The sequence below is a fragment of the Coffea eugenioides genome, chromosome 9 (assembly GCF_003713205.1).
Source record: "Coffea eugenioides isolate CCC68of chromosome 9, Ceug_1.0, whole genome shotgun sequence".
Classification (NCBI taxonomy): domain Eukaryota; kingdom Viridiplantae; phylum Streptophyta; class Magnoliopsida; order Gentianales; family Rubiaceae; genus Coffea; species Coffea eugenioides.
In genome coordinates this window covers 39188270-39215930 of record NC_040043.1, presented here as the reverse complement: position 1 = coordinate 39215930, position 27661 = coordinate 39188270, and the positions used below count along the sequence as shown (strand labels likewise).

General features: G+C 34.5%; 1 protein-coding gene and 1 pseudogene across 1 annotated transcript; one reads left to right on the top strand and one right to left on the bottom strand.

Annotated features, from left to right (window-relative positions):
- Window positions 1-425: 425 nt before the first annotated feature.
- LOC113783653 lies at window positions 426-11116 on the bottom strand (annotated as a pseudogene).
- A 14438-nt stretch (window positions 11117-25554) lies between these two features.
- Window positions 25555-26935, top strand: LOC113782541 (protein SRG1-like). Its single transcript, XM_027328427.1, has 2 exons — window positions 25555-25625; window positions 26563-26935. The coding sequence occupies exons 1-2, from the start codon at window positions 25555-25557 to the stop codon at window positions 26933-26935; spliced, it is 444 nt and encodes a 147-aa protein (XP_027184228.1).
- Window positions 26936-27661: the final 726 nt, after the last annotated feature.

Sequence of the window (27661 nt, the reverse complement as noted above, 5' to 3'; positions counted from 1 at the left end):
TGTGTACAAGTTTGAACCCAGTAATCAAATAAAATCCTCATTATTTGCTCAAAAAAAAAAAATCAGTTTGGCCGTTAGATAGCATCAGATTGGAAAGCGCTCTCATTTCTTGGGGAAAATGACTCAGAGGAAACGAACTAGTATTTTATTGTGTGCAAAGAAATGAAGCGATTGGACTGGAAAATTGAACTAATATGTCTTTGCATAATTAACAGAGGAAAAAGAAACTAAAAGAGAAAAAACGAATAGGCAAACAAGATCTTGCTTAGAGAGACTCCAACAAATTGATAATTGTTTTTTATGACAGTGATTAGTTATTTTATCCAACAAAGATCAGATAACCACCAAACAACAGTTTTTTTAAGGAGCATATACATAACCACATCTTTCATTCACACCTACAACACAGTAGACATTATCTTCGCTTAAATTCGCATGGTATCGATATATGATTTCCCATCTAATTCACGAGAAAATAGTCTTTTCAAATAGTCCACCATGAGGACTCTGCTAAACTTTGCTGGATTTTCAGGAGTGATGAGACTTGGTGCTGGACCTAGATCACCATCCAATTTTGGGAAAGTAAACGTAGCAATAGAAAGTCTTTCCTTTTGTGAGTTTACAATTGCTCGATGCTCCACACTCTTGTAAGCTCCATTGGTTATAATCTGCCAAGTTGACGACACAAAATAATCAAGAATTGCTTTCATACCAAAGCAAAAGGTTTGTAAGTCTAACTATTATTGTAAATAAGCTAGACAGATTACCTGTTGTTCAATAGTTTAGTATCCATACTTCGTATAAGACATAATGCACTTGTTTGTAACTTTCAAAAGATTTTCATGTAGGAATTTTTTGTTTTGAGGAAAAAGGGATAATTGTAAACTAATTTCCGAATGACAATAGCGAATGGATAGTTACTTAACTGGCATCAATAGTTCAAGTCAATTACAAGTACTAATTCTACACACAAAGGCTTTTTTTTTTTCTACACACAAAGGCTACAATCTTTAGAAACATAACAATTATTTTGCGTTTGCTAAAAGTTGTCCCTTCCCACTCTCATGCCTTATACAAAGCAATAGTCTTAGTATACCAATCTCTCTCTTTGCGTACTCAATACTCATGCGAACATGTGTATGTGCATGTGTACGGGCCAGCAGGCATAAAAGGGTAAAAGAGAGAGGCTAGTGTGTTTATAAATAAATGTGTGTGTATGTGTGAATGCGCATGCGAGCAAGCATAAAAGGGTAAAATTCAATATTTTGCTCCAAAGTCCACACAAGACCAAATAATACATTTTCTCCTCACTAATTCAATTGGATCAATAACTATAGGAAACCTTCAATTGTTTTTAACGCCATGTAATCCCACAAATAGATGCCATCATGTGGATGTCAACACATGAAAAACTATGTTTTTAGACTCGGACTGAGTATCAACTCGGTCGAATTCAGGAGTCAGGGGTTAATGGGTTCGATCGGGGTTAAATCAGATAACGTCATAAATAAAAATTATTTAAAAATTTAAATATTGTATGTAAAATACTTAAGCATATGTTAATATTAATAAATGTATATTCATATATATTTGATGTTTCAAATATATTTAACAAGAAAATACAAAGAAAATTAGAATGATCAAGTAGTAATTTATATTATTTAATGAATATTAACAAGTTTAGAATTAAAATTATGGACTTAATTGAAAAATAACACCAAACTTTAGGACAATATTTATAAAGTATGAAATATTTGAGGTATATTAATAATTTTTAACAACCTAGGGGTCAAAACATAATACTGAAAATGCTTTAACTTTTTCAAAAAAAAAAAAAAAACTTTGACACCAATAGATTCTTCCAGTTTTTTTGGTCAAACTCAGTCAAATCCGATTTTTGACTTGATTTGACCGAATTTCTATCTATTCGATTTTTTAGGATAACTCAAACTAGATACTTGGCCGATTTTCGGTTCGATCGATCGAACCAACAGGTCCGGTCCAAGTTTAAAGACATAGATGAAAAACACACGAAGAGATAATGCTCTTAGAAGTGATGCTTCAAAGGTCTAGCTCATTTGGTCCATGGACTGGATGAGGTTGGACAAGTGTATTAGAAATATATCATAAATAGGGCTTCGTTGCATTTTGGGCTAAATTAAACTAAGATTGGGAACTGAAATTGTCTTTTCGTATTGCCACATAGATGGGATATTCAAGTTGAATGTCATTACCCTCAAAAAAAAAAAAAGTTGAATGAATCATTGGACATCATTTTCGTGATTTTAATAATGGCTTAAGTCAAAAGACATGTAGTATGCTGACTTGGCAAGAGTTTTTTTTTAATCTCTTCTATTTTTTTTGTTTGTGAGTGGAAACCCTCGCTATCACAAATTGTTACATAGACCCTGCCACTTAGACAGACCTTAGGCAGGTACCCCTCCCAAGTGCAATGGAGGTGGCTAGGCTTGTCAACGGGTCGGGGTTCTGATCGAAACTGAAAATTCTGAACCCAACCCGTTTTTATGTAGTAAATCCAGACCCGACCTGTATACCCAACGGGTCTTGATCTTAGAGTTTTGGAATCGGGTTCGACGGGCTGTGGGTCGAATCTAGGTCTATTCGGAAAAAAAAATCCAAATTTAAACATTTCAAAATTAAATCCAAAACCAATCATAAATCCATCTCCAAAATTAAACAAATCAAATTACAAAACTAAATCACAAATAACACAATAGTCAATACAAAACTAACCACAAATCAATCTACAAAATCATTACTAAATTATTAATTTGGTAAAAGAATGTATTTAGAAATATTTATATTCTATAATTATTAATATATTGTTTGGGTCTGGGTCGGAATCCTATATTCTGTATCCAACCTATTTTTTGTTAGAGTAAACAGATCCGGGTATCGGAATTATTTCTCAACCCATATTCGGAAAAAATTATCGGGTCTGAGCCGAGTTCGGATCCAAACCCGACCCATTGACACCCCTAGAGGTGGCCAACCTAGGCCATGGGCCTTTTCTATCACCCATTGGCCCCATTTAGATAAGTAGGGAAGACTTTTTTTTTTTTTTTGATAATAGGGCACAAATAAGAAACAAAAGCAATTTTAACACATATAAAAGTATTTGGGAAGAGAAGGAGAATAAATATACAAACAAACATTTAACTATTTATTAACTCAAAACTCAATCATAGCAATATCAAATTGTAACTTTTCGCTTACAACAACTTACGAATCTAAACTATGAGACTTTCCCTCAAATTTACTCTCAAAACTCGACTCAATTTTTCAAGTAATAATCTACTACTCTAGTAGTATTTATGCATTGTTAAACTTATTAAACAAATACAATTATAAACCGAAACTTATTTGGAACTGATTTGAAATCTCCTAAACCAATATGGGAACTAAACAAACAAGACACCGAAACAAGAAACTAGAAGAATTGGAAAACTAAATACTAAGATAGTTGGGTTTAATTTCCTTTATTGCCTTCCTTAAACCATGCTCGTTATTGTGCTCACCTCCAATGTCATTTCGAACTTGAATCTCTATGAAAAGCTCAGTTGCAGTAGACACAACATTTAACTCCAACTTATGATTGATTTTTAGTTTCATCTTTACACGTAACAGTGGTCGAAACTTATACTTTTTGAACAATTTCTTACCTTGATCACTTATGTCAAAAAAGTTAAACATGTTCATCCAAACTCCATTCATTACTCCACATCACCAAGAAAATTTCCCAACACTAGAAAATCATATTTGCCACCTCCAATGTTTTTAACAACATCACCATATTTTTCCTTTAATTTTTTTCACACTAACAATCGCATCAATTTTAACAATCGCATTTTTCGCTTCAAAAAATTCATCAACCACAATGAAATCAAAAATTTCTCTCTTATCACAATCTTTAGTTACATTTTCCATATCACCAACGACTTCACTTTCTTTCTCAACCACATGTGAAATTTCTTTTTCGGCCACAAATTTTTCATCTTCATGTGTACCCATAATTTCTACAATTTCTTCTTTCTTTGACTCATAAAAAAAAATTCTCCTACCTCATCACAAAATTCTTCTCCACCATGACCATAGAAATTCATCAAAAATTTCCAAACCTCCGTTGCTGTGTTTACATCTATAAATTTTTTGGCTACATGCAATTGGACTTGGGTGTTGAGATATTGGAATGCCTTGCAGTCTAACTATTTATTCTTCTCTAACTCTTACACTGCTTGATAATTCGTACCTTCTATAGGTTTCGTGAACCCCTTTTAGACAAAATCCCAAATTCCAATAGCTTGAAGTTTTTTTTTTCATCATCCAACTCCAAATCTCAAAATCATTTTTACCATCAAAAATAAAAACATCACAACGTGATGAATAACATTGATCCATGCTTCAATTTCATGAACAAGCCCTAGAATCAAAGTCCAGACCTCTAATACTTTGTAGGAAAATAGCCCATAGGATAAATAATCAAAACAAATCACACACTCGAAGAAATAGCATGGCAGCGAAATATTTATAAACAAACAAAACGGGCTCAAGAAAGAAATGAAGGAAACTAATTCCTAAACTAATATTAAAACTAAACAAACAAGACACCAAAACAAGATATCAGAAGAATTAGGAAACTAAATACTAAGATAGCTTGGTTTAATTTCCTTCAGTTAGTGAAACTAGTTAGGAAAGGAGTTTGGTAGTCATTCCTTTCTTATAGTCAATCTTTCCCTCTGCATCTCTTTCTTCTTCTCTCGTTCTGATCATTCCTCATTCTTGAACTAATTCTTTCCTTCTCTAGTTCATTTTTCTCCCAAATCAATACTTAATTTGGACTCCAATGTTTGAGTCCCTGATAGTTGTTGGTATGAAGCGGTTGACTCTGGCTGCTTGAATACCCCCTGATCATGGCTGAAACTACTTGTTTTAAGTCTTTGAAGGAGCAGGTCAAGAAACAGAAGCAAGGTTGAACAAGGCTCTGGCTTCCATAGGAAATTTTTAGCAGCAGTTAGACTCCATGAATAATTTCCAGCAACATTTTAAAGATGAGTGGGAAAGTAATGGCAAGAAGATGGAGTCCATGATTCATAATGTGCATCAGAAATCCAGCTCCTCTATGATGGTGATGTCTTGTAAAGACAATCAGAAAGTGATCTGCGAAGAAGAAAATTGTGGGATTCCCACCTCCTAGAAGCAACAGAAGTTGCTGTCCACCAATGAGCCTGGAGCGACTACTAAGGAGAACTGGAGTAGGATTCCTTTTCCCAGTTACTCTTAAGGTTGAATTACCTATGTTCTTTAGGGATAATCTCAGGGAATGAGTCAGAAAATGCCATAAATTATTCTTGTTTTACAAATTTTTTTGATGAAAATAGAATGAATGTGATTGGAATGTATTATGAGGGAATAACAGATAACTAGTTTCTGGGGGTCAAGATTGAAAAACCTAGCTAGTTTGTCTTGGAAGGAATTAAAGAACTATCGTGCACACATTTGTTGACAGAGGAAATTTGGAAAAATTCAATAAGTCGCAATAGATTGGTAATTTAGAAGAATACCAAGAGAAGTTTGAACAGTTGAAAACTTTGATGCTCCTCAGGAGTAATAAGACTTAGTGAACGATATTCTGTCTCCAGTTTCATTAGCGGGCTTAGAGAAGAAATTAGGCACAGTCAAGATGTTCAAACCTGAGATTTTAATAGTAGCATTTGACGTAGACAGATTAGACAAGGGGGTAGGCAGAATGTGGACTCCAGATTTGAATTATATAAAATCAAATGAACAAGGGGGAGATTGTTGGGATATCAAGTGTGAATCAATATCTCACATCGGAAAGAGATGAGTAGAATGAGGACATATAAGTGGGAATGATCCATAGACCCAATGCCTTAAGGTTTTGGGTTGGATGTGGTGTCAAGCCCATGGTTGTGGTTCCCATTCTAACTCATGGTTAAATTTTCCCCGAGTTTGGCTCTCTCGGAGCCCAACAAGTGGTATCAGAGCCGATGGTTCGGTTGGGCAGTGACTCCAGGATAAAAAGCCAATGGGAGTGGTAAGGTGTGGCTTGGATAAGAGCCGGGGGAAAAAAAATCATGCAGACCTGCAGTGAGGCAAGGGCATGTGGGCTCTTGAGCAAGAATCGTACACTCCAGATTGAAGTGGGCTTGATGGAGTGGATGGGCTAGGGAGAGAGGTCCGATGTGGAAGAGATTCACAATTGAGGGGGAGATTGTTGGGATATCAAGTGTGAATCAATATCCCACATCGGAAAGAGATGAGTAGAATGAGGAACATATAAGTGGAAATGATCCATAGACCCAACGCCTTAAGGTTTTGGGTTGGATGTGGTGTCAAGCCCATGGTTGTGGTTCCCAATCTAGCTCATGGTTAAATTCTCCCCGAGTTTGGCTCTCTCAGAGCCCAACACATTTGACGTAGACAAATTAGACAAGGGGGTAGGCAGAATGTGGACTCCAGATTTGAATTATATAAAATCAAAACTGGCCATGGTATTGGAACTAATAGCTATAGGCTCCCTCATTATCGAGTTGAAAAAGGAGCTTCTGCTAATCAGGATTCTAGTCCTAACATCATATAGAAAATTTCACCATCCAATACCAGAGGAATAATAATCTTTGTTTCAAGTGTGCCAACAAATTTGGAGCAGGACATCAAAGTAAAATGAAGCAGCTGCATCTGATGGCAGAAGACAAAGAGGAGGAAATTGAGTTTGCAGATGTCCAAGGGAAGCAAGATGAGGTTACTAGTAATATTGGGGTTGTGGTAGACATGTCATTTCATACTTTGTCTTTTGGGCTCAAAAGAAAGACCATTACTCTACAACAGGTTATGAGAACTGTAGTAGTGAACGTATTGGTGGACACTGGAAGTTCTGATAGCTTTATCAGTCACAGCTTGGCAAAAGATTCTGATGACTAAGTTACTAAAAATTTGGTACGTAAGCTAATTGTAGTCGGAGAGTAAGTGCATTCCACATGACAATTTGGGCTTTTATAGGAGTGTTGTGGCACATTAGGTAAATGTTGGAAACAAAATGTAAATAGTGGAAGTCTAGGGAGAGGACAGATCCAATCAAAACAAAGCTTATTCACCATTTTGTTCCCCTGAGCTTTGGATTTGGAGGTACTCATACTTTACCACCTTAAACCTTAAAAATATGCACCTCACACCACTAGAAATCTAGTGAATATTTGAAATCTTACCTTTGTCAATGTTTGAAATCTTAACTTTGTCAAGAAAATTGAGTGTTATGACAATATTGCTCTTTTGTTGATGAAATTATATATAGTTTACTATTAATGCCCTTTTACTGGTGAAGAAAGTGATTTTTTTTTAATCTCTATTTATTCTCCTCTAAGTCTAGATGTAATATATATTAGTCCTTATTAAAAATTTAGTTAAGTAATTCATAGTTGACTAATCTGACAAACAAAATATAACAAAAATATTCTTCTAACAATTTACATAAACTAAAAGAATAAAATATTACGCTGTTAAGTAGTAACAAGCTTAATATTATAGCATGATTTCAAAATTTTGCCAACTTTATTTATTGTTATTACTATATTATTTTTTTATTACTACATTATTTATTATTACTATTAGATTTAACGTCCAATAAATTGAAAACAATGTATAAGATAAAAAACTTTAATTCAACATGAGTTTGAAAAGACTTTTAGGATATTAAATTGAAAAAGCTTTTTTTTGGTTTTATTAATTTGATTTTTTGTATATTAGATACCGTAGAGAAGATATAAATTTTTTAGCAACAAAATGGCAATAATGATAAATTATTAATCATTTCAGAAATGAAAGGGCATTACCATCCTTACACTCACTTTTTTCTTATGACGTTAATATTTATATCTTTGACTAGTTTTCAAGGGGCCAAGTATACAATTTTAAGGCTCGTAATAGTAAAGTCAAAAGCGTGCCTACCCCCAAAACTTAGCAGAACAGAGTGTGACTGACCCTCAGAACAAACAATGATGGAGCAAATTGAAAAGCATGTACTTGTTAATGGGGCAATTCACAATAAAGCCTTATATTTATGCGAATCCTTACCTCTAGGATATCACCAATGTTGACTGTAAAAGCATTAGGAAGTGGAAGAACAGGAACCCAAGCTTCATTTTCCTTGATTTGGAGACCTTGTACATCGTTGATTTGAAGTAAAATGGTGAGGCTAACAGGATCAGAGTGATGGCAGAGGCCTGTGACCAGCTCAGGTTGAGGACATGGAGGATAGTAAGTGAGCCTCATGGATTGCAACCCTTCTTCTAAAAGCACTTCAATTTCTTCATGCTTCATTCCTAATGCTTTTGCTATTAGGTTGAGAATCTTCAAGGCAAGACTTTTGAGCTCTATAGAGTACTCTTGAAGACTTTCCCTATGTAGCAGAACCAAGAACATTTGAAGGAATATAAAGGTAACTAGCATAAATATCGGTTTAGTATCATAACAAAAGAAAAGAAAAGTAAATTTTGCGCACAAACTTCATTGTTAGTTTCATGTTTTGCAGTGTTATTGGATTGATTAACATACAAATAAACAATAAGGAGAACTTAGCATACCTAAGTCTAAGTATAAATTTAGATGTATATTATAATGAACTTAAAATCATAACTGATTTGTTTATTTTCAAATTGCACAATGTATCAAGATATTTCAATAAATTTGAGCTCATTGTAACCATTTGTCACAGTGAATTGGTGATTTTTTATTGTTCAACTTCATCTTTTATAATATCAGTAACATTTTGACCTAAAATATCTTAGGCCATCCTTCTTCTATCTTTCTTCTCTTTAGAAAAAACTCTCTAACTAAAACTCTCCTTCAACTCTCTCACGAGAGAAAGATCAGATTTTTCTAATCTTTCTCCATGTGAGGAGCTCTCTCTATAGTTTCTTTTCATTTATGTGAATAAAATATTTCTTAAGATTTTCTAATGAGAGTTTCTTCTCTCCTTAGAGTTGTCTAGTGAGAGTTTTCTTCTCTCCTAAATTTTTTAGTGGAGTTTTATTCTCTCCTAAGGATTCTTACTGAGAGTTTTTGATAATTTTTTCATTTTTCTTTTATTACATTTGAGTTTTTTAGATTTTGATTATTAGATCTGGAATTTCTTAAATCTATTTGGTAGATCTCACTATAATATATGGATTTGAAACCGTTAATCAGCAGATTTGACGATTACAAGCATGCATAGATATCCGTGGAGCTACAATTATGTTATCTTATTTTTTAAATTTGGAGCTTTATAATGTAATTTTTATTGTTCTTCAGATCTGTAGTATCCTTTCTTCAGATCTGTTATTTGATATCTGTATATATTTGATGATATAATTTCTACCATTAGTGTAAATTTTAATGAAAATATGATATTTTATTAAAAAAAAGTCATCTTTGATCAAAACACAAACGGAAATTCTTGGCAGGTCATTATTTTTCTCAATCTCACAAAAAGTGAAAAAGAAAGCTTCTTAAGCCTTAGTGGACTTACTAGCATATGTACAATAGGTTAATGTTTTGAATTATTCATATTTATTTGGTTTGGAAGATAGTGGATGAGGGGCGGCAGGGAAATTAATTTCTCATTGGCATTTCAGCTTATTTTTCTGCTTGACTGTTCGTCATCATGTATTCAGCCATTTCTGGATCTTTATACTTCCCTAAACATAAATCTGAAACGTTAACTTTAAAAATTATCACATTAACATATTCTTTTATTCTATCTTTCTCAGTAGATAATTTTACAGAAAAATCAGCTTTACTTACTAAAAAATCTCACCTATCTGATGCATTAGCGTTCAAATTTAGATAGACGTGGAAACGTTAAATTAAATGGTATCATTAAATTGCTTCAATCAAAACCATCTGGCAAAGTGCATCAGTGGCCATTAAATTTTCATGAATGTCTCTTTTCGGCCATCCAATTTTTTTTTTTTTTCATTCAAGAAAGTTCAGAAACTAGTAGTACGGTTTGCCTAAAATTCTAGCATACTACGTATGTTAGTTCATGTCAAAAATAGTTTTTATCCTAAAACTGCATGGTTAAAGAATTACAAGACTAAAGATAGAACACTTGATTTAAATTCCCCGTTTTGTGTGTGTTGTGCATGGTTGGTCACATATACCTTTGAGGAAGAGGCAGCTTAGGGAATAAATGAGGTTTTCTTAAATCTTCTGGTTGAGTGATCATGTATAACATGTCAGCCCAGTCAAGCTTTTGCTCCTCTGATTTGACAAAGGCCTGCCCATGTCGATCCTTCTACATCTCCTGGTTCTTGACCATATTTGTTCTTTTCAGCCATCGGCAGATTGAAAAAATCTTGAACTTCTGATTTCAATTTCTCCACCAATGAAGAGCTAACTCCATGATTAATCAGCTGCTGACAGTTATTCTCATAAGTAATAGCGTCTGGATGGAACAGCACATAAGCATATGTATACTTTCAACTGATTTGCACTCGTAAAATTCGGTAAAAGATGATTAAGTCATTCAACGGATTCATTTTTCATAGGACTTTGATTTCATTTCAAGATGGTTTGTGGGATGGTCTCAAACCTTGAAAAAGGTAACCATAGAGTCTTGGTCTAGTGGCCACCAAGGGAAATTTAAAGTTCCTTTTTAGCATGTTGGTTAGGGTTCAAACCTTACACAAAATCGATGGTTCAAACATCGAAATAACAACACTTGATAATTTAGTTTTGTAAAACAGTTGTATAATCAAACTATTTCAAATATACAATAGCTTGTCACACAAATATATGTTTGTCATACATTCAATCCTTGTATATATACCTTGAAAAAACCCCACTCCTTGCAAGCAGAATGCAGCTTCTCAAGCTCCAAATCACTTACCTCCACAGCAGAACTAAACAAGCATTGCATATCCACAACTGGTATTTGGTGGAAAGAACCACCATTAGAGATGGTTGGATATTGGTCTTTGTCGGGGCGTATGTAACGAGTTGGAACAGAAGAGGGATTTTCCTTAGCCAACTCTTGGACAAAAGGAACTTTCAGAGATCCCCCAAGCTTTCTTGTCTTGGGATCCATGATTGTGGTTCTTTTCAACTTCAAAGCTCTGATTCTTGTATCTATCCACTGAATCCCTAGTTCAAAAAAAATATATTTTTTCGCACCAGATGTTTCATTAATCCAACATTGTTTATGTGAGGACTGAAAATTTTCTTATTCTTATCTTATTTTTCTGACTTATTTAAATAATTATTCACCCATTTTCTCCGAATAATTTATTTCAACTATTTTAAATCCATTTACATGGAATAATGTCTCAATTATATTTTTAAAACGTCCCATTAGTAAATTTAATTTTTCTGCAGCTCGTTTAGCAAGAAATAGCGAATACACATTTTTCGATATAATATTCGATCCGAGAATACAATTATCTTCAAAAATTAAGAATGATCAACAGTAGACTAAGAAAAGTTAATTGAGAGATTAGAGGTGGGTGAGTTCAAAAATTTCGCCTTATCGCGTGCGAGTAGAAAGTTCGCGTATTGCGCTTAGGAACGATTAAGTGGAGATTTGAGAAAGTTATACTAGACTCATAAGAGTGAGTAAATACAGTGTTAAAGGAATTACAGTTGAGGATTAGTGTACAAGTGAAACAAACAAGAGAGAAAAGTGGTAGTACGGGATACTATTCGAACCCTATTCAAAGTTGACTTTTGCAAAGCTTTTGGCCACAATTTCTTCAAGCTTCCAAGACAAGTTTCACACAACTCAAACCACTCACTCTCTCCTCTCTTTGGTCGGCCGAAACAGCAAAGGAAAAGGAAGGAAGAAAGCTTCTTCATCTTGCTCCAAATCTTGTTCCATTTCCCTCACAAATCTTCACCCAAATTACATACTATTTGGAGATTAGTTCTAGCTTGGAGCAAGGCATCATCTTGTGGAATTTCTTGGAGGTTTTGTGGTGAAAAAAATTCTGGTATCATCTAGGGTTTAAGAGGTAACCCTTTACCTTCTTCAATCTTTCTAATTTCTTCAAGAATGAAGCTTAGTTTGCATGGTTTACAACCCTAAGCAAGAAATAAGTTAGAGGACTTGAGGAATTTCAATTCTTGTTTTAATCTCTAGGCTAGTGGTCTTGAGGTGGATTGTAGGTAGCTGATTTGAGGATTAAAATGCTTGATTGCCGTGTTTATGTGTTATATAAGAGATTTATGGTTAGAATATGGAGAGAAAGTTGGAAGAGGTTTGAGATGTGAGCTGGCCGAAACTGTCCTGTGGTTATCTTGCTTGCATTTCGAATTTTTGTTGGTTATTTGACTATGACATGGATGGATATATGTTGTATATTGGGTGTACAAAGTGCCTTGCAAAAATTATTTCATTTGGTTGCACCAAACTAGAGTTTTCGAAATGGAAGAAATCTGGAATTTGTGATCAGGAGGTCCGGACAGTAGCTCTTTGTTTGAACATAACTTGTTGTACAAAAGTTGAAATGGAGTGCCGTTTATGGAAGTTGAAATTAGACATTTATAGCTTTCTAACGGCATAAAAATCACCTACTAGTTCGAATTGAGTGAACTGTAGTGATTTAACAAAGTTGACTGTCCTGTTGTGACTCTCTGTCCGAGAGGAATGGAAAAGCTGCATTTTGTGGCTTAATTTTCTCTTACTTGTGAACTGATTTTGAAAATGACTCTTTCTGATGAAATGTAGCATTTTGAACCTAGTTTCCAACGCCACCAACCATTCCCAATTTGAGTTTGTATTGAGTGAGATATGGTCTGATTTCGAAAGTGCAACAAAGCTGGAAACTGGAAGCTTTTCCCTTTCTTGTTGGCCGAATGGTCAAATCTGTTTTGGGATGTTTTGCCTCGAAAATTTTTGTGTCAATTGCTTGTCAATCGCTTATCAAATGTTTCTGGAACCTTGGTTTCAAAGAATTGGGATTGGTTTCATTGGACAAAAACCTTTGGAAAGAAAGAAAGAGTGGGTTGGCAGATTTGCTTTGAAAATTTCACAAACTTTAGTCGTTTTGTTAACTGCCTTCCCATGTGAGTTTTTGCCTATAACTTGATAGAGAATTCCAAATATGGAAGTCTAAATGTATCAAATTTGGTATAAATTCAATACCATTTTGATATCCAAATGATGCCTCAAACATTGCTCTTCAAATCTGGAAATTCACTGTTAAAGTAGTGAAAATTAACTGATTTTAGGCTATTATATTTTGATGCTCGAAACTCTGAATTTAGTTTCGTTTGTTGAGTTTAAACCTTGTTTGAAACTCTTATTGTGTTACAAATTTCAAAGACTGATTCGTTTTCTGTGAATTTTGCCGAATTTCCAAAAATGGCTGAAAAACCAAGACTGGTTCAAATCTGTCCTCTTGGAACTAAAACTTTGAGTTGAAAAATGAGTGCTTTCCGTTTAGAATCTTGGAAAAGTGTCTTCTAGGAACTTTTAGCACTTTGTATCTAGTTTCCAACGGAATAAAGTTTTTCTATATTTGGATGTACCGAACTCAAGATCTGATTTTACCATGTTTATCACGCAGAGCTAAAAATTCATGATTTCTTGGAAAATAAGTTTTTGAGAACTTTTCGTTGTCTTTCGATATCGATCATCCATTTTAAACTCATCTTCATGGAGGATGCAAGTTTCTCTTGTGAATTTAAATCCTCACTTTTGAATCTCGATTTTCGAGATATTAAAGTTTTTTTAAGACATTGTCTTAGTATTGCGCAAGTGTACATTCTTCCTTGTCTGGCAAGGGATTTGTAAGTATTTGTGAGTGATAGATAATTGTTATTTGTGAGTGATAGAATCTCGGAGCCGACCACTAAAGGCTTATTTGCTCACTTACTCACTTTTTGACTTGGTGAGTGTCAAGTGTATGGAGTGTTGCTACGTGCTTAAATGTTCTCATTAATTGAGTATTGTGAAAGTGCCGAATTAAGTGTGTACTTTACCACACTCATTCTCTTTTAAGTGAATTATATATTGAATTGTACGAAGTGAATTTGTTAAGTGAATAAAATGAAGTGTTGCAATAGTGAATGAAGCTATGTTTGAATGAATATCGATTGGAGTGAATCTTATCAACTTATATTGATAATAGTGGGGGACGCCCAAACTCATCGGCCGACCTTGCGACTCAAACCGGCATGGAGTTGGTCGTGAATCTTGATGAGCCATGAGAAAAAATTGTATAAACTTGATCTATTTGAGAGATCTCACTTGACATACTCGAGTAGTATCGCCTTATATAAAAGAAGTACGGACCCGGAGCAAGGGGTGTAACGGTGATCGGGAGTGCGAAGTAAGTGGGGTTCTACGGACCTATAACCTACCCGGTTGACAGAGTATCAGCTCGTGGAGGTACTAGATCGAGCATTGGCAGAGCAAGTAGAATATAGTTCCTGAGAGATTATGTATCCTTATCAAGTATGTTTTATTGTTAGTTGTGAACTACTTGAATGTTATAGCTTTAATTCTCGTATAAGTGCAATCGTTATTTGAACTATGTGTTTTGCATGTTTTTCTTGGCCTCACTGAGCATTAGCTCATCCCATTAGATTTGTTTTCCTTAACAGGAGCTAAAATGGAAAGAATTATGGAGAAGCCGACTTGATGCACTTTTGATTAGGGTTTTGAATGTAATTAATTAGATGACTTTTGAAAGCTGTATATTTGGGGAAAATGATGTACTTGGTATCTTGTAATGTAGGAATTGAATACTTATTAAGGAAGCGACCTTTTATTTGTAGTTTTGACTCTTATTGTTGATTGTTATCCATAAGTTTGAGTTCGTCTTGTAGTGAGTCCTGACGAGAGTTAGGCAGACGTCCCGCCGATACTCTTGGATTCGCCCTTGGGAGAAGTGGGGGCATCATAGTTGGTATCAGAGTTTAGGTTTCAAATCTTTGTAGTGTATCTTAGACTAAAAGTTTAGGATACCGAACTGTGGGATTTAATTGTGTGTTAAGTGCAATGTGACTTTGGTGCTTGATATTTCAACGAGTAATATTGAAGTGTTTGTGTTTAATTAGAAGGATGTTGAATACTAGTGTTTTATTTTTGTTGGAATTAAAGTGTGAGAACCCGTGGATTTTCTTATTTTCTAGACTTTATTTTATTTAATTGCATGCCTTTTCTATATTTTCTTTATTAGGAAAATTTTCTAGATAATTTTTATGAGTAAATATAGTTCTAAAATTATTTTCCTAGTATTAGTTAGTTTTTGAGAAATTAAGAGCGTATACCGGATGTGGGACCCACTAGTGCGGTAAGTTCGATAAAATTCGGCCAATTAGGTTAAGTTGTGTATACCGAGTTTAATTTATTAGGTGTTAAGAGATAATTAGAAGTTACCTAGATGGATTATCATTGGAGAGACAAAAGGATAGAGTTGCATTAAATAAGGGTGACAAGTGTCACCTTGTGATTAATTCTTGACTTTGACATCTTACTTACCTTTACTAATTAACCAAAAATTGACCAAAAAATCATCTTATTTCTCCCTCTCTTGGCCGACTTTCTTGGAGGAAAAAGAAGAGAAAACTTCCAACTTCTTTCTTCAATTTCTTGCCTTGATCTCACAAACCAACCGTTAAAACTTTGATTTGCTCCATAAAAACCTTTCCCTTGGTAGGATTAAGGTGAGTGGTGAAGTGGTTTGAGGAGCAAAGGTGCTAAGTTGCTTCCTTTCTTGAGTTTACAAGGTGAGTGGTTAAGGAATCTTTCCTTTGATCTTGATAATGTTCAATTAGTGATTGATAGTAGTTGAATAAGTGATTTTGTGGAAGAATTCTTGACTTTTGGTAGAGATTGGTGAATTTTATATTTATTCTTGATTTTTTCTGTTTTTATATGTTTAGTATGGTGTGGCTATGGATGATGGCTTGGGATAGTCTAGAATGAAGCCATAGTGCGTAAATTGTAGTTAATTGCGAAAATTTCCATGTTGTGCGGAAAATTCCAGATTAGGGTTTCAATTTCCCCTATTCTGCCCGGTACTGTTACCCCTAGTTAGAGGCCGAATTGGCCTTAGTACAAAACATGAAAGTTGTAGAGAATGATATTTTATAGTTGCCTGCAAAATTTCAGCCAATCGGAGCAACGTAGCTGTGAAAAGACCAAAATACCCCTACTGCCCTGTTTCTGTCCGAAACTGATAATCAGCTTCTGTAATTGGTTAGTTTGACCGGGAATACTACTGATTTGGTTGTCAATGTCTTCTTAAGAATTATAACTTGTATCTTAGATTTCAAATGGCTTTGGAATTACCTGAATCGGAGTTGTGTGTGCTGAGATATGATTGAATGAATCAGGACTGCTAGTTGAATTTCACAGTGAGCTTCGAACTGGAAAATCTGGGGTTGTTTTGGTAACTTTGACCTAGTTAGGATGAGAACTGGACTAAGTAGTCTTCATCAAAGTTATAGCCCTCTGTCTTAGCTTCGAAACGGTATAACTTGTACTTCAATCCAATAAGCGTAGTTTCGGTTATGTCCGATACGCTAAGTAGCGGTGAATCTGCCTTTTTGGTTCCTTAGCTTAAAGCTTATTTCCGGTCATTTTCCTAGCTAAATCTTGTACTTGGATGACTTTGAGCCTATTGAACGGCTGTTGTGATGAATTTATATTGTGTATGACTTTGGGATTGATTGAGGAAAATAATGAAGCCATAAGTGGCTGAAAAATAGGTAAATACAAAGGGCGTGCTGCCCAAATTTACACTCGAGGATTAGGTAACGATTTGAGAGCAAATACCATATGAACCATCTAAGATATTTGCGTCCTCTTTTATCGAGGTATATGAGGTCGAATCTGGCCGAAACTTGTACACTCGGGAAAAAATAAAATTTACGACTAATAGAAATACGTTTTCTTCATTTCTTCGACTCAAATGGATATTTCAAAGTTTTACGAGCGAGCATGAGTTTTCCAAATATTTTACTCATGTCCTTTGGCTTGTTTTACTTGACGGAGGGTCAACGAGACTGGATCAAGTATTGCAACGGGGATTTGGCTCCTGAGAGCCACCTGTATCCTTTACATTGTGGTGTTCTTTCATCTCTTGTATTTGATGTGAATATGTGCCTTAAAAGTGATTTTCATGAGTTCTACTGTTCCTACCGTTTATACTTTGGGTACCTCATTGAGCTTTTAACTCACCCCGTCCCGTTATCCTTGTTTTCTTTACAGGGAACCATCTTTTGGACCAATGATCATTTTGAAGAATGAATTGAGCTTGTATAAACACCCTTTTGTATAGCTCTATGGAAGTTAGAAACCCTAAATGTATCTTAATACAATGTTTCCTTTTGGTTTGTAAACTTACTGCTATGTATATTTTGAAGTGTTTCCTCATGTTCATGTGACATATATTTGGGCATGTATATTCTCTCATGTTAAACAAAGTGTACTGGTACGGGGATGGATTGTGACGTAGCAGCGGCTCTTCCATTTCGTTTTGATTTTCGTGGGAACGCTGTACCAAAGATTGATTGTATCTTTTACTTTGGCTCATTTGGTTCTGAATGTTATTTTTTTGAAGTTCTTTTGAGCATTTGGAAGGGTTTATGTCTGTTCCAGATCCGTAGTCCCGGCGAGAGTTGGGCAGGCGGTCAGCCAAACCCTTTAGTTCGTCTTAGGGGGAGGTGGGGCTGTCACATAAATACTTATACGTTTATGATTTTATGTCTTGCGGACTCTACTCTAAAGGTGATTCCATCTCTTTAAGTTGTTCTTGAATTGAGGACTTGAAACAATCTTGATTTCAAAAATTTCTTGATGTCGTAGCACCATTTTGCTCACACAACACTATAAGACTTTAATCTTCAAGTTGTGTTGGAGGTGAGTCAAGATTATGAAATTTAAATGACCTTCTGATGAGTTTAGGGGTTGGATACCTTGCTTCTTCCACTATTTTGCTTGCCAAAATTCTGGCAGAAAAGTTGAATCATTCGAATAATTTTGTACTTCACTTTGAACTTGAAAATGAGACATCTTTTGCATTCCCTTTTGGTTTGACTTATTACCCTAGACTGTATAGGAACTTTCACCTTAAATTTAGAGAAGAAAACTTGTATTCATTGGAAGTTTTAGGCTAAGAATTTAGAAAGTAATTTAGGCTTTTGGATGGAATTTGAAATTTATAATTATTCGAATGATGTGGCCTGGTATCGTGGATTCTTTTAATTTTGTCCCTAACTAAGATTATGATTTTCCTTTTTTTGATCATGCCAAGGATAGTAGGGGTGGTGCATGCCGTGGGGTCTTTTGTATTTTGCCTGCATGTACTCCTATATTTTGAGGCACTTCGTTGCCTATATCCTGTATTTGATATATTTGGCTTGTTTTGTGATCTCCTAACTCGTACTGTGACTTTTGATAAATGTAAAGAATCATGCTTTAATTCTAAATATTTTTGCAACTTATATATGCATTAAGTTTTTATATGCCTAATTATTCTTTTTCTTACGCCTAAAGACTTATATTAAGTATGGCTCGGCGACCCCGCACTCCTGAGAAAGATGGGGGATCACAAAAAGAAAAATTGATGGATGGTCTTATGTAATTCAATGGGATCCTAGTGTTGGATATGAATCGGAAATGAATGAAAAGATTAGATCTACCAGTATTATAATGGATTGACCTAGTTGGGTACCTAATGAGGTTCTCCCCTGTGAAGTTTTAATAATTGTTCAACACGTATCTTGTGATTGGTCTTGTGGACATGTTTTAAACTTTTATGAACGTTTGAACTCCCAAAGTATTGCGTTGGTTATTCGTGAGGTGACTTGAACTCAATTCCTATTTGTTTTAATTGAATAAAAGTATTTTCAGATTCTGCTCGACCATTACTATATATATATATCCACTTACCTGTTGTCCTTTTTCCACAAATATTTATATATATGTACATATATTTTGAAGCCGTATGAGAATCAAAAATCAGGCAGAGTTTAGGTTCGGATCTTTTCTATGGACTAAGAATGAATATTTGTTGTGAATTAGAGAGTAAAGATGACCGAGCTTTATGTATCATTAGAGTTAGCTCTTGGATTAGATGTGAAGGGTGGTAAAGGTGTTGGATCGAAATTTATGCATATATGAACCTGCATGTTTACTTATCTTTCTTAAAAGCATTTTCCAAAACATACGTTTTACTCAAACGCAGTTCTTAACTCGAGACTTTGAGGAAATTTTTGAAACACCTTTCATGTATATGTTATTATATTATATATGTATTTTAATATGTGTTTTAATATCCACGCGTTAAGTCGCATGGTTAATCTTCTTAAATGTATTTGACGAATTTGAAATATGTATTGATAATTGTGGCAAAAACATTATTTAAAGTTTCTTACTAAGAAAATTTAGTTTCGGACCATGAAGAAAAGTTTGTATCTTTAACTCTAATTTTGAGATTTTGAATCGCATTCTGCCACATACATATCCAAAATATATTAAATCCCTCGATTATATCTCGCATGTTATGATTGACTTGATTTGGACAAAAATTTGATTGGTCGTTTGGGATAAAGAAACCCGGTCATTACTAAAATTTTTGATTTTGAAAATCGAATGCCGGTAAATAGTTTTGGACAAATTGAGTTCGAAAAATTTGGTAAGGCTAGTTTTCTGTTGAAAATATATCCTTCTATTCAAGTTTTGAACTACAAGATTGAATCAATTAACTGGAGTTGTATTTGACCTTGGAGCTAACTATTCTTGTGTAAACCCTTGTTTCATGAATGGTACAGATAAAGTGTGATCGCTTACCCTATGCCTTGGAAGTTAGGACTCCTACGGGGGAATCAGTGTCTAATTGTTAGTGCAAATTATGGAAACAGTGAATTTTTGGCAGATCTAGTGGACCTAGCAAATAAGGGGTATGATGTGATATTAAAAATGGATGGCTAGATAGATGTGAAAAGTAAGCTGGCATTGTTTGCTCTTGTATCAGGAATTCAAGCTAGAAAATCTATACATACGGAAGCATGAGAATATTTAGTTTTTCTTATAAATACACCCGGGGATAAGATGAAATTGAAAAATGTATCAGTGGTGAAAGATCCATTAGCAGAGCAATGTACGTTTTATTTGAAAGAGGATTCTTTAGGGAGAGTGAATTCCGTGGAAGGTGCCTATGCTCTTTGTTTAAGAAAAAAAAAAGATGGAAGTGCGTGGACTTTTGAGACTTGAATAAGGGGACCATTAAGAATAAATACCCTTTTTGCCTCACATAGATGAATTGTTTGACCAATTATAAGGAGCCAGAGTGTTTTCTAAGTTGGATCTGAGGCAAGACTATTATTAGTTAAGGATCTTAGAAAGAGTTATGCCTAAGATTGCTTTTGCTTCAAGACGTGGCTATTTTGAGTTTGTAGTCATGTCTTTTGAGTTGACTAATGCACCAGCAGTTTTCACAAACTTGATACATTGAGTTTTAAGCCCTATTTGGATTAGATTGTGGCGGTGTTCACAGATGATATATTGGTATATTCTAAGTCTCGAGAGAATCAAGAACGACATTTGAGGATAGTTTTGCAAACCTTGAAAGAGCATTGACTTTTGCTAAGTTCCACAAGTATGAATTTTGGGTCAGAAGAAACTCACCGTTCTAAGCATACGCTGCACCTTAGAGGTAATAAGGTGTACCAAGATCTGAAGAGTCTTTATGGTTGAGATAAATGGAGAGAAAAATCAAAAGAAGTATCCAGAGCTATTTCTGAATCAAGGTATAATTTCGAGGACGAAATTCCTTTAATGGGGGAAGGATGTGAGGACCCGAAAATTTTCTTCTTCTATTTTTCTAGCTTATTTAAATAATTATTCACTCGTTTTCTCCGAATAATTTTTTTTAACCATTTTAAATCCATTTAAGTGGAACAATGTCTCATTTATATTTTTAAAATGTCCCGCTAGTAAATTTAATTTTTCTGCGGCTCGTTTAGCAAGAAATAGCGAATACATATTTTTCGAGATAATATTCGATCTGAGAGTACAATTATCTTGGAAAATTAAGAATGATCAATAGTAGACTAAGAAAAGTTAATTGAGGGATTAAAGGTGAGTGAGTTCAAAAATTTCGCCTTATCACGTGCGAGTAGAAAGTTCGCATATTGCGCGTAGGAACGATTAAGTGGAGATTTGAGAAAGTTATACTAGACTCATAAGAGTGAATAAATATATTGTTAAACGAATTACAGTTGAAGATTAGTGTCCAAGTAAAACAAACAAAAGAGAAAAGTGGTAGTATGGGACACTGTTCGAACCCTATTTAAAGTTGACTTTTGCAAAGTTTTTGGCCACAATTTCTACAAGCTTCCAAGACAAGATTCACACAACTCAAACCACTCTCTCTCTCCTCCTTTTGGTCGGCCGAAACAGCAAAGGAAAAGGAAGAAAGAAAGCTTCTTCATCTTGCTCCAAATCTTGTTCCACTTCCCTCACAAATCTTCACCCAAATCACATACTACTTGGAGATTAGTTCTAACTTGGACAAAGGCATCATCTTTCGAAATTTCTTGGAGGTTTTGTGGTGAAAAAAATTCTGGTATCATCTAGGGTTCAAGAGGTAACTCTTTACCTTTTCAATCTTTCTAATTTCTTCAAGAATGAAACTTAGTTTGCATGGGTTTACAACCCTAAGCAAGAAATAAGTTAGAGGACTTGAAGAATTTCAATTCTTGTTTTAATCTCTAGGCTAGCGGTCTTGAGGTGGATTGTAGGTAGCTGACTTGAGAATTAAAATGTTTGATTGTTTTGTTTATGTGTTATATAAGAGATTTATGGTTAGAATACGAAGAGACAGTTGGAAGAGGTGTGAGATGTGAGCTGGTCGAAACTGTCCTATGGTTATCTTGCTTGCATTTCCAATTTTTGTTGGTTATTTGAGTACAAAATGGATGGATATATGTTGTATATTTGTTGTACAAAGTGCCTTGCGAAAATTATTTCATTTGGTTGTACAAAACTAGAGTTTTCAAAAATGGAAGAAATCTGGAATTTGTGATCAGGAGGTCCGGACAGTAGCTTTTTTTTCGAACATAACTTGTTGTTCAAAATTTGAAATAGAGTGCAGTTTATGGCATTTGAAACTAGACATTTATAGCTTTCTAACGGTATAAAAATCACCTGCTAGTTCGAACTGAGTGAACCGTAGTAATTTAACAAAATTGACAGTTCTGTTGTGACTCTCTGTCCGAGAGGAATGGAGAAGTTGCATCTTGTGGCTTAGTTTTTTATTGCTTGTGAACTGATTTTAGAAATGACTCTTTCTGATGAAATGTAGAATTTTGAACTTAGTTTCCAATGCCACCAACCATTCTCAATTTGAGTTTGTATTGAGTGAGATATGGTCTGATTTCGAAAGTGCAACAAAGCAAGAAACTAGAAGCTTTTCCCATTCTTGTTGGCCGAATGGTCAAATCTGTTTTCGGATGTTTTGCCTCGAAAATTTTTGTGTCAACTGCTTATCAAATATTTCTGGAACCTTGGTTTCAGAAGTGAATTGGGATTGATTTAATTGGACAAAAACCTTTGGAAAGAAAGAAAGAAAGAGTGGGTTGGCAGATTTGCTTTGAAAATTTCATGAACTTTACTCATTTGGTTAACTGCCTTCTCGTGTGAGTTTTTCCCTATAATTTGATAGGGAGGAAGTCCAAATATGGAAGTTTAAGTGTACCAAATTTGGTATAAATTCAATACCATTTTGATATCCAAATGATGCCTCAAACATTGCTCTTCAAATCTGAAAATTCACTGTTCAAGTAGTGAAAATTAACCGACTTTAGACTATTATATCTTGATGCTCGAAACTCTGAATTTAGTTCCATTTATTGTGTTTGAAACCTTGTTTGGAACTCTTATTGTGTTACAAATTTCAAAGACTGATTCGTTTTTTGTGAATTTTGCCGAATTTCCAAAAATGGCTGAAAAACCGAGACTGGTTCAAACCTGTCCTCTTGGAATTGAAATTTTGAGTTGAAAAATGGTGCTTTCTGTTTAGAATCTTGGAAAAGTGTCTTCTAGGAAATTTTAATACTTTGGATCTAGTTTCCAACGGAATAAAGTTTTTCCATATTTGGATGTACCAAACTCAAGATCTGATTTTACCATGTTTATCGCGCAGAGCTGAAAATTTATGATTTCTTGGAAAATGAGTTTTTGAGAACTTTTCGTTGTCTTTCGATATCAATCATCCGTTTTAAACTCATCTTCATGGAGGATGCAAGTTTCTCTTTTGAATTTAAATCCTCATTTTTAAATCTCGATTTTCGAGATATTAAAGTTCTTTTAAGACATTGTCTTAGTATTGCGCAAGTGTACATTCTTCCTTGTTTGCAAGGGGTTTGTAAGTATTTGTGAGTGATAGATAATTATTATTTCTACAGGCACTCAAGAAAATCTTGAAGAGAATCTCGGAGCCGACCACTGAAGGTTTATTTGCTCACTTACTCACTTTTTGACTTGGTGAGTGTCAAGTTCATGGAGTGTTGCTACGTGCTTAAATGTTCTCATTAATTGAGTATTGTGAAAGTGCTGAGTCGAGTGTATACTTTACCGCATTCGTTCTCTTTTAAGTGAATTATATATTGAATTGTATGAAGTGAATTTGCTAAGTGAATAAAGTGAAGTGTTGCAATAGTGAATCATACTATGTTTGAGTCAATGTCGATTGGAGTGAATCTCATCGACTTATATTGATAATAGTGGGGGACGCCCAAACTCATCAGCTGACCTTGCGACTCGAGCCGGCATAGGCTTGGTCGTGAAACTTGGTGAGCCATGAAAAAAAATTGTATAAGTTTGATCTATTTGAGAGATCTCGCTTGGTATACTCGAGTAGTATCGCCTTATATAAAAAAAGTGCGGGCCCGGAGTAGGAGGTGTAACGGTGATCGGGAGTACAAAGTAAGTGGGGTTCTACGGACCTATAACCTACCCGGTTGACGGAGTGTCAGCTCGTGGAGGTATTGGATCGAGCATTGGCAGAGCAAGTAGAATATAGCTCATGAGAGCTTCCGTATCCTTATCAAGTGTGTTTTATTGTTAGTTGTGAACTACTTGAATATTATAGCTTAATTCTCGTAAAAGTCGTATCGTTATCTGAACAATGTGTTTTGCATGTTTTTGTTGGCCTCACTGAGCATTAGTTCATCCCATTAGATTTGTTTTCCTTAACAGGGGTCGAAATGGAAAGAATTATGGAAAAGACGACTTGATGCACTTTTGATTAGGGTTTTGAATGTAATTGATTAGATGACTTTTGAAAGTTGTATGTTTAGGGAAAGTGATGTACTTGGTATCTTGTAATGTGGGAATTGAATACTTATTAAGGAAGCGACCTTTTCTTTGTAGTTTCGACTCTTATTGTTGATTGTTATCCATAAGTTTGAGTTCATCTTGTAGTGAGTCCAGGCGAGAGTTAGGCAGACGTACCGCCGATACCCTTGGGTTCGCCCTTGAGAGAAGTGGGAGCGTCACAGTTGGTATCAGAGCTTAGGTTTTAGATCTTTGTAGTGTATCTTAGGCTAAAAGTTTAGGATATTGGATTATGGGATTTAATTGTGTGTTTAGTGCAATTTGACTTTGGTGCTTGATGTTTTAACGAATAATATTGAAGTGTTTGTGTTTAATTAGAAGGATGTTGAATATTAGTGTTTTATTTTTGTTGGAGTTAAATCCTTATACGTTTATGATTTAATGTCTTGCGGACTCTACTCTAATGGTGATTCCATCTCTTTAAGTTGTTCTTGAGTTGAGAACTTGAAGCAACCTTGATTTCAAAAGTTTCCTGATGTTGTAGCACCATTTTGCTCACACAACACTATAAGACTTTAATTTTCAAGTTGTGTTGGAGGTGAGTCAAGATTATGTATTTTAAATGGCCTTTTGATGAGTTTAAGGGTTGGACACCTTGCTTCTTCCACTATTTTGCTTGCCGAAATTCCGGCAGAAAAGTTGAATCATTTGACCAATTTTGGACTTCACTTTGAACTTGAAAATGAGACATCTTTTGCATTTCCTTTTGATTTGACTTATTACCCTAGCCTGTATAGGAACTGTCACCTTGAATTTAGTGAGGAAAACTTGTATTCATTTGAAATTTTAGGCTAAGAATTTAGAAAGTAGTTTAGGCTTTTGGATGGAATTTGGAATTTATAATTATTCGAATGATGTGGTCTGGTATCGTGGATTCTTTTAGTTTTGTCCCTAATTAGGATTATGGTTTTCCTTCTTTTGATCTTGCCTAGGATAGTAGGGATGGTGCATGCCGTGGGATCTTTTGTATTTTGCCTGCATGTACTCCTATATTTTAAGGCACTTAGTTGCCTATATCCTGTATTTGATATATTTGGATTGTTTTGTGATCTCCTGACTCGTATTATGACTTTTGGTATATGTAAAGAATCATATTTTAATTCTAAATATTTTTGCAACTTATATACGCATTAAGTTCTTATATGCCTAATTATTCCTTTTCTTACGCCTATAGACTTCTATTAAGTATGGCTTGGCGACCCCGCACTCCTGAGAAAGATGAGGGATCACGGAAAGAAAGATTGATGGATGGTCTTATGTAATTCAATGGAATCCTAGTGTTGGATTAGTGGGAGGTATAAATAAGTTAGTGAGATTGACTTTATTATACCAGAAAATTTTAAATTTCATGACAAGAATAAGTTAAGAGCGGCGATGGCAAAATATCTTGGACCAATAAATGCTCATGATAGAGGAGTGAGTGGAGAATTCAGATTATTGTTGACTTGTTTGGCGCCATCTACTAGTCCATGGAAGACCGTAACTCGTGTACTCAAGGATTACTGGAGCGACTACTAAAGGTTCATTTCAAAATCAACAATTAAAACAATATTTGGCAAGGACAAAGAGGAAAATTAACCATAAAATTAATAACAAATTATGCCCTATCAGAAGAAACTCTCATTAGAAAATCTTAAGAAATATTTTATTCACATAAATGAAAAGAAACTATAGAGAGAGCTCCTCACATGGAGAGAGATTAGAAAAATCTGATGTCTCTCTCATGAGAGAGTTGAATGAGAGTTTTACTTAGAGAGTTTTTTTCTAAAGAGAAGAAAGATAGAAGAAGGATGGCCTAAGATATTTTAGGATGGCCTAAGGATGAAAATGTTACTGATATTATAAAAGATGAAGTTGAACAATAAAAAATCACCAATTCACTGTGACAAATGGTTACAATGAGCTCAAATTTATTGAAATATCTTGATTCACTGTGCAATTTGAAGATAAACAAATCAGTTATGATTTTAAGTTCATTATAATATACATCTAAATTTATACTTAGACTTAGGTATACTAAGTTCTCCTTATGGTTTATTTGCATGTTAATCAATCCAATAATACTGCAAAACATGAAACTAACAGTGAAGTTTGTGCGCAAAATTTACTTTTCTTTTCTTTTGTTATGATACTAAACCGATATTTATGCTAGTTACCTTTATATTCCTTCAAATGTTCTTGGTTCTGCTGCATAGGGAAAGTCTTCAAGAGTACTCTATACAGCTCAAAAGTCTTGCCTTGAAGATTCTCAACCTAATAGCAAAAGCATTAGGAATGAAGCATGAAGAAATTGAAGTGCTTTTAGAAGAAGGGTTGCAATCTATGAGGCTCACTTACTATCCTCCATGTCCTCAACCTGAGCTGGTCACAGGCCTCTGCCATCACTCTGATCCTGTTAGCCTCACCATTTTACTTCAAATCAACGATGTACAAGGTCTCCAAATCAAGGAAAATGAAGCTTGGGTTCCTGTTATTCCACTTCCTGATGCTTTTATAGTCAACGTTGGTGATATCCTAGAGGCAAGTATTCGCATAAATATAAGGCTTTATTGTGAATTGCCCCATTAACAAGTACATGCTTTTCAATTTGCTCCATCGTTGCTAAGGTCAGTCACACTCTGCTCTGCTAAACTTTGGGGGTAGGCACACTTTTGACTTTACTATTACGAGCCTTAAAATCGTATGCTTGGCACCTTGAAAACTAGTCAAAGATATAAATATTAATGTCATAAGGAAAAAAGTGAGTATAAGGATGTTAATGCCCTTTCATTTCTGAAATGATTAATAATTTATCATTATTGCCATTTCGTTGCTAAAAAATTTATATCTTCTCTATAGTATCTAATATACAAAAAATCAAATTAATAAAACCAAAAAAAGCTTTTTCAATTTAATATCCTTAAAGTCTTTTCAAATTCATGTTGAATTAATGTTCTTTTATCTTATACATTGTTTTCAATTTATTGGACATTAAATCTAATAGTAATAATAAATAATGTAGTAATAAAAAAATAATATAGTAATAACAATAAATAAAGTTGGCAAAATTTTGAAATCATGCTATAATATTAAGCTTGTTACTACTTAACAGCGTAATATTTTATTCTCTTAGTTTATGTAAATTGTTAGAAGAATATTTTTGTTATATTTTGTTTGTCAGATTAGTCAACTATGAATTACTTAACTAAATTTTTAATAAGGACTAATATATATTACATCTAGACTTAGAGGAGACTAAATAGAGATTAAATAAAAAAAAAATCACTTTCTTCACCAGTAAAAGGGCATTAATAG